Source organism: Aptenodytes forsteri, unplaced genomic scaffold (genome assembly GCF_000699145.1).
Source record: "Aptenodytes forsteri isolate BGI_AS27 unplaced genomic scaffold, ASM69914v1 Scaffold243, whole genome shotgun sequence".
NCBI classification, from domain to species: Eukaryota; Metazoa; Chordata; class Aves; order Sphenisciformes; family Spheniscidae; genus Aptenodytes; species Aptenodytes forsteri.
This window is the reverse complement of record NW_008795314.1, coordinates 290435-302640: the sequence shown is the minus strand read 5'-3', so window position 1 is coordinate 302640 and position 12206 is coordinate 290435. Positions and strand designations below refer to the sequence as shown.

General features: G+C 48.0%; 1 protein-coding gene across 1 annotated transcript in view; it reads right to left on the bottom strand.

The window, feature by feature from the left end:
* Positions 1–1296: 1296 nt before the first annotated feature.
* Positions 1297–12206, bottom strand: part of LRRC45 (leucine rich repeat containing 45) — a 12383-nt gene continuing 1473 nt past the window's right edge. The window contains exons 2-18 of the mRNA XM_019472127.1: positions 11617–11619; positions 11507–11568; positions 10550–10620; positions 9911–10089; positions 8909–9037; positions 8196–8308; positions 7575–7633; positions 7376–7453; positions 6261–6396; positions 5926–6003; positions 5643–5754; positions 5399–5469; positions 4401–4493; positions 3703–3795; positions 2779–2952; positions 2537–2684; positions 1297–2125 (exon numbers count right to left, since the gene is read on the bottom strand). Coding sequence (XP_019327672.1) covers positions 1929–2125; positions 2537–2684; positions 2779–2952; positions 3703–3795; positions 4401–4493; positions 5399–5469; positions 5643–5754; positions 5926–6003; positions 6261–6396; positions 7376–7453; positions 7575–7633; positions 8196–8308; positions 8909–9037; positions 9911–10089; positions 10550–10620; positions 11507–11568; positions 11617–11619 — 1796 coding nt within the window. The 3' untranslated portion in view covers positions 1297–1928. The remainder of the gene's footprint in view (positions 2126–2536; positions 2685–2778; positions 2953–3702; positions 3796–4400; positions 4494–5398; positions 5470–5642; positions 5755–5925; positions 6004–6260; positions 6397–7375; positions 7454–7574; positions 7634–8195; positions 8309–8908; positions 9038–9910; positions 10090–10549; positions 10621–11506; positions 11569–11616; positions 11620–12206) is intronic.

The window sequence follows — 12206 nt, the reverse complement described above, 5'->3', positions numbered from 1 at the left end:
CCCCGCCTGGCGGGGCAAACCATCCCTGAAGGGCAAGTTACTTGCGCGCTGCCCCTTGAAACAGGACGATAGGTGTTGCTCAGAAACTCGCAGAGGAGGGTTCCCGCAGCGCACGGCCACCTGCTCAAGGACGAAGCTTTAAAACCTGGTTGCATCGTAGCTGCAGATTTCTCCATCATCTGCCCAGAGCTGCTGAGGAACAAAGATACAGGAGCAAAAATCCTGCATAAAGATGACTCTTGGATTCCTCCACCTCTCCAAGTACTCTGCCAAGAACAGAGAGAATTCGTGTAGCGGTACTGCCTCAAAACAACAGGCTTTGCTTTTCCCTTACCTGCTGGTCTACAGAGCTGCCCAGCATCCACAGACTACCTCGCTATCAATACAGGCTCTCTCCTCTCCTTGTGACTGGGGCATAAGTTCCCAGCTTCTTTGCTTTTACCAAAAAAAATGGTCCAAATCTGTAGACACACTTAGCTTATCCACCTGTAACAGCCTTCTAGCTCCAGGACAGACTAGCAGGATCTTCACGAGAGTAACACAGCAGCAGGCCCCTCCCTCCACATCAGCCAAACATCCAGCTTGTCACCGTCCAGTGTTATGGCAAAATGCAAAAGCTCTTTATTAAAAAACCAGAGCAAAACGCAATATGAAAAATCACAAAGACAAACCAACCAGTCCACACAGAAAGTTTCATTTTCCAGTTGCCTCTTAAAATATGTGCTGCAAGTTCACTCCTCCCACCACAGACTCACTGGAGAAACTAACAGGAGGCTCTCATACTGCTGTCCTGACAGAGGTCTCCACTTTCTCCGATTCAGACCCCCGCATCCCTTCCCTTTCTCCATGCCACATGAGGACTCGTGTTGCAAGGAAAAGGAAGCACCTTCTTCCCTTTGTGCTCCGAGAAGCAACTCCCCAGTGGTGAGTCAGAAGCATCGCTCCTCTCCAGGGTAAGGCCCAGAAAACAACACTCAGCTCCAGGATCCTGAGAAGCCAGCAGGACAGTTTTGCCATTTGTCATAGTGGAATGCAATCCTGTTGCATTTTGGACACAAGAACTCCAGCCAAGGGCTGCAGTTCACAGCGAGGAAGCACAGACGCTGACCCCCGACACCCCACCCTTTCCATGCCAGTCAGCGTTGTAGAGGCTTGAACCATGGCCAAAGCCCAGCTGTCCAACAAGGATATGGATAGCCACTGCACAGCAGTCCCCCTCTGCATAGCTGTTTCCATATATATTGAATGCATATCTAGTGCCCATCACTACGGCCAGAACAGCAGTCCCCCTCTGCATAGCTGTTTCCATATAATGCGTATCTAGTGCCCATCACTACGGCCAGAGCCACGGAGCGGCAGGGTAGAAGAGCCAAAGTGAGCCCTGTCAGCCGCTGCTTCCATCTGTAAGCACTGGGTATAAAAGCACAGGAGGGTAAGATCTGGTGTTTCCAGCAGCTTCGGGACCCCATGAGCAAAGTAAATGGCTCCCACCTACAGGGAACTGTAAACACTGCTGCCCGTCATTTATCAGGTTTCACTGTGAACAGCCCTGGCATCCAAACAAATGCTTCAGAATGACCGCTGCCCAGGGAACATACAACCCCCTGGTAACAACAGGGTGTGCCAACAGACTGGTGCTGTATAAAAGGACACAGAAATGACTTCAAATGCTGTAGCAGTGCAGGGGAAGGGCTCCGCATCGTGAACTCAGACCCACGAGCCTCTATCCCAGCCCTGGGCGGTTGTTTCCTCCTCTCCTTTATGCGGTCAGGAGCAAGATTTCTGAAGAGCTAGAGTGATTTTCTGTGTTTGCAAGCCTTCGTGTCACCCCACTGTGACAAAACTGTCCCACTTAGAAAGAAGGGGCTGTACCTGAGTTGCTCACCCTCTTCCTGACAGCAGGTATCTGGATTCTTTAAGCCATGCTCTCACTTCCTAGAACCGTGGGCTCCCAAGGGGGAGCCCTGCACATATGCCATGATGGCATTCTGCAAGAAACTTGCTCGCTGGGCCTCCTCTTCCCTCATCCTGGAGATGTCAGCCTCTTTCATTCTCAGCTTCTCCAGCAGCATAGAGATTTCACCTTCTTTGTCCAGCAGTGCCTCGCGGTGATTACTTGATAGGGCTGTGAAAGAAGAGCAGCATTAGTAAAGAAAATTAGGATGTCCCTAGAATAAACAGGAACAACACGTTATAGGCACAGCCAAAGGCAGTGGAAGCAGGATGATCAACAGGCACACGGGAGAAGCTGCATGAGACAATGTGAGAGGTTTTGCACAGACAAGATGTTACACTTCACTGTGCAGGAAATCCAAACATTTCGCTTGCTGTGCAGCTTTGGGTAGTTATCCGAGTCTTGGTCTCTCTAAAATGAGGACGAGAATCCCTGCAAATACATCAGGATGGAGGGTACGATTCATGGTCGTACGCACAGGCAGGAAGCACTGTTGTCACCACCTGTGAGCGTAGCTCGGTTCCAGGCCCACTGTAGGGTAACCCAGCATTACCATTTGAGAAGCATGAAAGGATCCATCACCTTTCAGCTGTCTCTCCAGGGCTGCAATCTTCTCTCTCAGCCCTTCCTGTGCTGTGCGTTCAGCCTGCAGGTGTCCAATCTGCTCCTGTAATTCCACCTTCACTTTATTCACCTCTGTCACTTTCTCCTCTTCTTTACTGTTCAGGTCCTGACACACAAAGACAAATCCATGAATAACCAAAGAACTTCAGCAACTTGTTCTGCCCCTGTGGTGACCATATCTCTACTCCAGGCCAAATTACCTGCTGAAGTTCCTCTAGCCGCCTTCTGAGTCCATCAGCATGCAGGCTCAACTGATTGGCTTTGGCCTGGGCCTCAGCAACCATTTGTTTTTGCTTAAGGCAGCAGTTCTGAGCTTCATCCCGTGACTCAGTCATCAGCCGCAGCTTCTCTTCTAGGTGTTCTAGTCGTTGCTGCTGTAAGACACAAAGGAAAATGAAAATACATGAGTCCCATTCCATTCCTGCGAAGGGATTCTCCCCTTTTTGTTCCCAACACAGTGAACCTTTGGTCGAGTCAATTGGCACTGAAGAACAAGCACAGGACTTAGCCATAATAGATAGGGCACTTGCATTCAGGAGTGAATCTAAGCTGCTTTCTGTCGCCAGGGAAAACATTCTGATGGAGGTGCTGCAGAGCTGAGCTCACTCACTGAGAAACAGAGGCACGCCCTTGGTAGAAACACCAATGCCACTGTTTACAATTAATGCTCTATCTTTACTTCCTCCATCTCCCAAATGGCTCTGAAACACTGTTGTATGCAGCTAAGCCACTGCTGTGTCCCACCACACACGGCGGCTTTTATATGTTTCTCTGAGTCCAGAGAAACAGGAGCAGCCCATGAAAGCTGCTGTTAAACAGAAGGATTGACACCTGGCTGTTAGCTTCAAAAGTTAGAAACTTAAACGAAACCTGCTATGACAATATCCATGTCAATTCTGTTACTACTGGAAAGCACAGAGCAGGTGGGGATAGTGGTTACATTCTGGAGACAATTCAAAGCAGACTTTTCAGGACTCCTTTCTCAGAAATCACACTATTTGCAGGCCAATGAAATGCAGAGTGGGGAGTTACTCAACAGTTCCCCGAGACAAAAAACATAGGCTAGGCAGCCAAATCCATTCCTTCCCGCAGAGGCAGAGCCCACAGACAGGTCTTGTCCTTACCTCCTCCAACCGTGCCTGACTCCGGACTTTTATTAACTCCTCCTCTGCCTGGCCTCGCTCAGTGAGTGCAGCTGCTTTGACTTGGCTCAGCTCCTGCCACAGAAACATGAAAGATCATTCCAGATAGAGAAGCTGCATCACTGCAACACTGACCAGAAAACATTAGCAGCTTCCAGTCGCAGGCTACAACGTGACACAGCTGTCTCTCTCACTCAGGGGCAGGGAAAACAAACACAGATTACATACCTTTTCTCACCCCAAGATTGCCATCTAAATTCAATGAGAATTTCAGTTATATGAGGGCAAGTAATGGGTGCAGCTCTCCAAAGACAGGGGAATAGGAGAGTGCAGTGCTGGATCTAGCTGGGGGAACAGATAAGGAGAAATATGCTACACTATTTGGGACCACATGGGAAACCTGTGAAGTCAAATCCTGGTAAGAATCTAACCACGTTCAATGGAAACTTTATTTTTGTTCAATCAGAATCTACAAGTTTCTCCCTTGGAACCTTCTCCTTCCTCAGTCCAAAGCAGTAAAAATAATTTCAGCTGGTAAACTGCTGTTTTCTGTTCCTCCCTACAGCACATGACAATCTTTACACAGGTCAGCAACGGAAGACTCCACAAAGCTCCCCTGGCAGCCTTCTGCTGCCACCACTACCCGAGTGTTCCAACACACCTGGAGCATCCATTCTCACCTCCTCCAGAGCTATCCTGATGGCCTCCAGCCTCTGGATCCTGTCCTGCATGGAGCGTTCACTGGCCTCAATGTGCTGTGTCATATGATCCACCTGCAAAGCAGCAGAAACCATTTAAGCAAGTGCCAGAAAACCACTCCTATCTCCAGGCATAGCAGCATGGCCATTCGGCATGAGAAAGAGCATCCTCTCATTGACCCATCTACCACCAAAGAAGAACTCTTACCTCCCTCAGAGCTCCACTAGGAAACTGTAATATAGATAGAATCTGCCCTCTAGAAACTGGGAACTTTAGACAGAGATCCCTTCCAGGCCAAGATGAAAGTTACAGAGTCCGAGCTCTCATCTTCAAGTGGTACGAAACACCAGAGTCATTTTCTAGTTGTAATGAGGCTAAATCTTCCTGGCCTATGTCTTTTCTTACAAGATTTCACAATCTTCGGAAAAACCTATTGGTATATTTTATTTTTGAGAGATTTCACACCTCAATAAACACTCCAAAGAGAGTTGATCACAGCCTCTTGTCCTGTCCACACTCAGACAGAATCCCCCTGAAACATAACAGAGAAGGAACTAGCAAGCTGAGCCCCGTTAAAGGATTGGTTGTATATAGCATGTATGTCTCGATTTCCTCCATTAGTGCATCTTTATTTCAGTGAGCATGACAAGACTGCTTATTCATAACCATCTCTATGCATAGCAAGACTGACACAAGGGCCAGCCTCCAAGCCTCTTTTGTAGAATCATGTACCACTCTGGCCCATACTCTTGCAAGCTACAAAATCTTACTAGCTGGTAGAATGTCTTGTGACCTCTTCAGCTAGGCTTTGCTTGTAGTAATGGCCTATTATTCCCACAGTGGACTCAGTAAGTCTGAGTCCACTGATTTTTAAACTTGTTTAAGAGCAGCTGACGGCAAACAATGACCTCCAGTGGCGCCTGTATGTCAGGACCAAAGAGAGACTAACCTCAGGATGCTGCAGAAACCCCATTCTTACCTCTTTTAACCGAAGGGACTCCATGTCTTCAAGGCTTTGTTTAAATCTTCTCTTCTCCATTTCCAGGCGTTCTGCAGATTAAAAGCAGACATATCACAATTATGGCATTCCTGCTACACAGGCTATATTTACACCCTATCACAAACTCTTCCACCCTTTCTCCTTGGCTGCCTTGCACCACTGGCTCATGCACAGTAACCCCAACCCATAGGTGTCCATGAGCTGCTTCTGCTCCTCCACTCACCTTCAGCCTGCACGGCCCGCAGCTTCAGCTCTGCTGTTGTGTTGGTCAAGTCTTGTTTTACCTGGAATAACTGATCCTGCTGAACTTTGCACTTCTTCTCCAACTCATCCACCTACAAGGAAATTACCACCACAATGGATTTTCCTTCCTATTAGCCGAGAAAGTTGGCTGTACAGAACAATCAGCAGAGACGCAAACAAGGATCAAAGTAGAGGACATACATACAGAGCAGAAGCGAACAATGCCCAAGTCCCGCTTCTCAGCCTTGGACTTGCTTTCCTACCTGGTTTCTTAGAAGCAGATTTTTCTCACTGGCAGCAGACAAGTCACGCAAAAGCTTGCCTTCCCGATCAGCACCTTCCTGCAAACAGAATCAAAATTAAGAGCCTGTACTCACCTTAGTTCTTGCACTGCCAACCTACTCCAACCAACACCACGGCTCCTCTCCACACCTAGCACTCACCTATCTAATTTACACAAGAACTTTTGTCATGGCAGCTGTGGTTAACCCACTAAAAATCACGCTTGCCTATCCCATCCAGCATCCCTCAAACCTACACAAACCAGGTTTGACCTGGAACCCTGCTCTCAAACCTAACTAGGACTTATCCAGCTCACCTGCTTTTGCTGCTGGAGCTCTGTAAAGTGGCGCTCAGCCATGCTGGTTTGTTCCTCTTTTGTGGCATTCAGCAGCTCTCCCAAATTGTGCACTTTCTGCTCAGACAGAGCCAGGGCAGCTTCAGTCATCTGCAGCCTATACAGAGAAACATTTTCCAGAGTCCTTTTTAAGGGAGACACTTCCAGTGAGCTCTCTATGCCATAGTACATAGTACAAGATGTTAACAAGATGTTAACACATATTTGGCAGTGGATGAAATCAGGCTAGCTAAATGAGGCATTTTGTCCCTGGGAAAAGGACACCGCTTATCTCTGTGCCCAGCAGCCTCTGCAAACAGTGAGTGACCTGGGACTTCTCAGAGCCTGGTGTTCTGGTGCCCCATTGTGTTTTCCCTGTGTTGTCTTCCATGAGCTGTTTTCCCTGCCTGGACCCCTCCAGGATTTGCCCACTCTCACAGAACAAATCTGGCTATTTTATACCACTGCAAGGTCGTTGAAAATTAGGGATGGAATTTTAAAGACAGGTAGCAGAAGCAATTTGCGTACTCTGTACGAGGGACATGTCCACACTGAGGCATGACATAATGAAACTACCTTTACCTGACAGAATTGAACGAGCCAGGCTCATCAGTGTTTGAAGTCTAACCACTGTCACGTGCATATGGCTCTACACAATCTAACACTGCTTTTGGGCAGCTCCACCTCATTGTTCCTACGCATACAACTTGCTGGTCAGGTTCCTCCATATATGCAGTGGTTCTCAGAGGATACTGCCAACTGCCAGGGGAAGCAGGTAGAGGTTCTTGCCAGGCTGTAAGCTGTGCAAGGAACGTGCCCCCCTCCCAACCCCACAATCCCTTTTTCTCCTTTTTTCACCGTCTGGAATTCACTTGCTCTTACACCAATGCACTGTAATTTTACTTAAAAACAGGGTAAATATCTAGCGTGGCAAACCCAAAGGCCTGATCTGACTGTAATTTCTGGATATTACTACAGAACTAAGTGAAATAGTAAGCCAGCCACTCTACAAGATTATCCCCCTTCTTAACAGCTCTGCTCAGCACTGCCCATACAGCACAGAACGGTGAGAAGGCTAAGGTTTTCCTCCTCCATACTTGGCTTTCAGTGAATTCATAATGGAGTGCTGCTCATCCAATGCTTCCTGTAGCTGGCTGACTCGTGCTGCAGACATCCTGCATTTGGGGGGAAAGAGAAGAAAGTAAAGAAAAAAAAGGGTGGGTAATTTCTGCCAGGAAATGGAGGGGGCCCAATTCTGCTATCAAAGAGCAGAAAGCACTCAGAAATTCAACTCACCTGCCACTCCTGGCTATTTCTTCTCTCTGCTTGTCTATAGTGTCCATCAAATCCAAGAACTGTGAACAAGGCAAACATCAGTGAGAAAATGAACTGCATCAGCTCGAAGCATTTACAATTCTCATCTTTCTCTTCCTAGTGACAGCTGAAGACAAGTCAAGCCACTCTATTGAAAGCAAGCAAACTGGAGGTCTGACGGGTTCATTAGCACATCTGACTGAGGTCATCAACCATAGGGACTCTGCACCATTAGGTGTCAGAAGGAAAACAGACTCATATTTCTAGGTTTTCACCACTTGGAAAATATCAAACCAGTTGCAAAAGAAGAACCGAAGCACGAATACGGGTGAAAAAAATCACCAAAACTTCTCCAGAATCCAGAGTGAATATGTTCAGCAGGGCACATACCCATACCCATACCGTCATGGATTTGATCCCTGGGCAACCTAGCTCAGGGGAAGGACCCAATTTACTAAACCATGCTGTGTTCCTGCCCATAAAGATGCACACGCAACTTCAGGTGCACAATAATCCTGTCACTGAGTGTTTCATGGGGACACCGAGGGAAAGCATAGGATTCCAGCTGCCCCATTTGAACTGCCAACATGTAAGATTGCTGACCTGCTTGGTCTTCTCATCCTTCAGACTCAAAACCTCCTTGCTGAGTATGTATGCTCGGTTCTGGGTCTCACTCAGGATAGTCTGACGGTCTTGGTTGTGATCCATGGCTTGTTCTGATGCAGAGAGAGCAGGAGAGCATGCACATGTTTCTAAAGCAACAGAATAGCAAGCACTGCTGGAAGAGATAGCACTCGGGATGATGCCTGGCTATCAGAAGCAGGACAGTCCTGCTTCTGCTACTGTAGCCCTTCTCAGGCTGGCCCACGTAGAGAGACCGCTCTCACCTTACAGACATAAGGTGGGGTGGAATCGAAGAGAGCAGTATATATGGGGTAATCAACACCCCAGCCACAGGAGAGCCATTCAACTCCACTGTGGGTAGGACAACAACAAAGGACATGCTGCATTGGCCATATCCAAACTTGGCTACTCAGAGCCAAACTAGAGCCCTAAGTTCTCCCACGTTCACGTGGCATAATCTCTAATTCAATCCAAATTATTTTTTCCTCTTGCTGGTAAAAGTGACACCTCCAACCTGACCAGCCCTCATTAAAAGACAAGAGGAAGCGATGTAGGGCACTGTGTAAATGCCGTTGAGAAAGGGAGGGGAGGAGGGATAGCTCCCTTCTGGAGCAGCAAGTGCCCTATATCCCACAAGTGCTGAAATGGGAAAGGAGTTGCTGATTCTTTCCTGTGCAACAAGTAATACTTACCCACAGCTTTCAGGATATCACTAGGAACGTTGTTCCCAGCCAGCTCCAGCCTCTTCAGGGTCTTGTTGCTGTGCAGGCAGTTCAGCAAAGCTCGGCCACCCAGAAGCCCAATATTATTCCAACGCAAATCTATACAGAAAGCAAACTTTCACCCCGGTAGTCACACATCTGCTGAAAAACACAGCACTCCAGAGAAACCATGCTCCTTATACATCTACAAGCATGGCTAACTAATCCCAGATGGTCTCAGCACAAACACAGGTGAATACTATCTCCCTTTTCAAGATGAATGAGAGGGAAGGAAAATGACAGACAAAGCAGGAAAGGCAAGGATGAATCTTAAGTGCAGTAAAGCGCAGGAAGCCATTACAGTTCAAAAGGTACACAAGTCTGCCCCTCACGTTTTAATCTCGTGAGCCTTCCTTCCACAACCACAATCTGTGGATGAGAAAGAACTGGCACCAAGAGCCACGTTTTCCTGAAGGAAATTCTGGCAGAACTCCTTACAAAGGACAAAGCATGTGTGAAGTAAGTCTCAGAGTCTGGCATGAGGCATGCCAACAGCATCCACAAATGGGAATGAACCCATTCCCTCCTCCACTAAGAACTGTTCTGCTCCAAGCACACAATCTTCATCTGCAGGCTTGGTTCCAGAGATTCCAGTTACAGTTCCCACTCTCCAAAGGCCATGGGGCTGTGACCTCTACTCCCTGCACAAAGCCCGCAAAGCACTCCAGACTGGCAGGAATTGGGGACGCTGACCCACACAATCTTCATCTGCAGGCTTGGTTCCAGAGATTCCAGTTACAGTTCCCACTCTCCAAAGGCCATGGGGCTGTGACCTCTACTCCCTGCACAAAGCCCGCAAAGCACTCCAGACTGGCAGGAATTGGGAACGACGCTGACCAGTTGGCAGAGGTCAGGGCAGGCTGCAATGAACCTGAAGATATATGTGTGCGTGCACGCATATATGTAGGTGGACAAAGAACTAGTCACTCTCACCCAGCTCCTGAAGGCTAGCATTTTGTTTCAGTGCCATGGCCAGCTCTCCGGCCCCTTGATGGTTGATCTGGTTATTGCGCAGATCTAGCCGCTGGAGAAAGTTGTTTGCTCCCAGTCCGTGGCAGAAAAAGGAGAAGCCCTCCTCCCACATGCCAAGGTTGTTCCATTCCAAGATTAGGCTAGGGAAAATGAGACAGGATTGGAGTTCATGGAGTAAACGGACAGTTGCAAGAGCTTGAATGATACCTGGATCATGGTACCCATTTGAACACCCAGCTCCCCTAACACAGACTCATTTTCAGAGAGCAGGATGCTGCTAGGGCCATGCATCCTCAGAAAGGGCACCTCCAGTTCTCACTCCTTCACCTGGCCCATCCCTCACGAGAAATTGCACCACTTGACATTCCTCCAGAGATTCCAGTTACAGTTCCCACTCTCCAAAGGCCATGGGGCTGTGACCTCTACTCCCTGCACAAAGCCCGCAAAGCACTCCAGACTGGCAGGAATTGGGAATGACACTGACCAGTTGGAACATCTGGAACCATCTCTGGAACCAACAAAACACACCCTCAACCCTTTTCTAATGTTGTGCTCCATCTGGCAGGAATAACAGAAAGAGAGGTAGATACAATTTTTTACCTCCTGATGGATTTGTTCTGCCTAAGAAGTTTTCCCAAAGCCTCAGCTCCCATGGTTCGCAGGTTATTTCCCTGAAACAAAAGTCCCAGGTGATCAGTAGGCTATGCCCTGTCCCAATCCAGCTATCCCATCAAACACCACCACGTGCACCCCAGCTGTAATGCCGATTTCAGTCTGTCAAAGATGGGCTGAGTAACATTTGTTTCACACATCAGTCAGCTTGCCAGAAAATGAAAGACCCCGGGAGGAACGGTGGATGCATACACCGTCAGTCTTGTGAGGCATCATGACTGAGAGCTCACAAAAATCACAGGATAGCACAGGATCAGCATGGCCCACGATGGGTCGGAAAATGCTGATTCTAGATAAGCAGAACCCTTTCAACACACTTCATTAAAAAGGGCTCGGCTAGCACCAGCACAGATGAGAAAGGTAGGCGTGATGCAGTTTAGGACTGTAGATTCAAGAGAATAGCTATGTGCCAGAGGAATACAGACAGAAAGTCACTCTCGCAGTAGAGCGATCATCACATCTGAAAGTGCATGCTCAGTTCCAAGCCCCAGGCTAGCTGAAAGACACTGGCGAGCTGGATAAACCCTACAGAAGCGCAAGTCAAACAACTAGTAACTCACTGATTAATACGGAAACCCGAAGAAAAGCCTACGTATGCCTCGTCTGACCAAGCAGCAACTGACAAAAGTTATACAGCAATAACTTCGTATCAAAACAGAGTAACTGAATAAAAACGGACAAAGATGAGCTGCAAAGTAACTTTGTAAAGCCGTGGCATGGTGTTAGGGAGGCAAGGACTGAGTCACTTGAGAACAAGAACTTTGCAGAAGTACGCATCTTGCAGAACAATCCTGCACCAGGAGTGTCTATTTCTAACTCTGATTAAGCTTGTGCTCCTATTTCCTTCCCCACCTCTTTGTCTTAATTTCATTTGAACGGACTCACCTTCAAATCTAAAGATTTGACTGTGGTGTTGGAGCAAAGACCATGCAACAGAAGTTTTACACCTGAGTAGAAAAAAAAAACCAGACAGTTATTTATTTCATATGTGTAACCTTCTGCCTGAGCTGGAAGAGAAAGCACCCTTTCAAACAGCCAGCTCAGAAGACGCGGCTATGATAAAACATACGACTTCGTAAACGGCCACTGCTGCTGGAAAGAACAAGCGTGAACTTTCAGGGCAGGGGATTTTTTTCTATATTCTCAGAGAAAGAGGTGCCTGGGTAGAGAACCGCATGTCACCCTATGTACCTTCCTAATGCAGCTATGAAAATAGCTCACGTCCAGATAGGCCACACAGACAAGACTCTTGCTGGCTTGCTTAACCCCTGCTCACGCAGCAGGGACTGAGTAGAGACTCATCCTACCTCCTACAGCATCCCCACTCAATGCTTGCTAGATTTAACGATCCAGTGATCAGATCCAGCAGATTATCATTGAATCCTCCTGTATCAGCAGCCGCCACCAATCCCGTCTATTCAAGGCCAACAGTAGCAGACGTACTCTCGGAGACGTAGGGAAAACACCTCTGGCGACCGAGGGGTTCGTGACCAGCTTCAAACTACACCGCCACGTCCCCCTCCCGCCGCCGACCAGGCCAGCTCGTCCGTTCGAAACGCGAACTGCTTCTCCTCCAGCCGCCCCG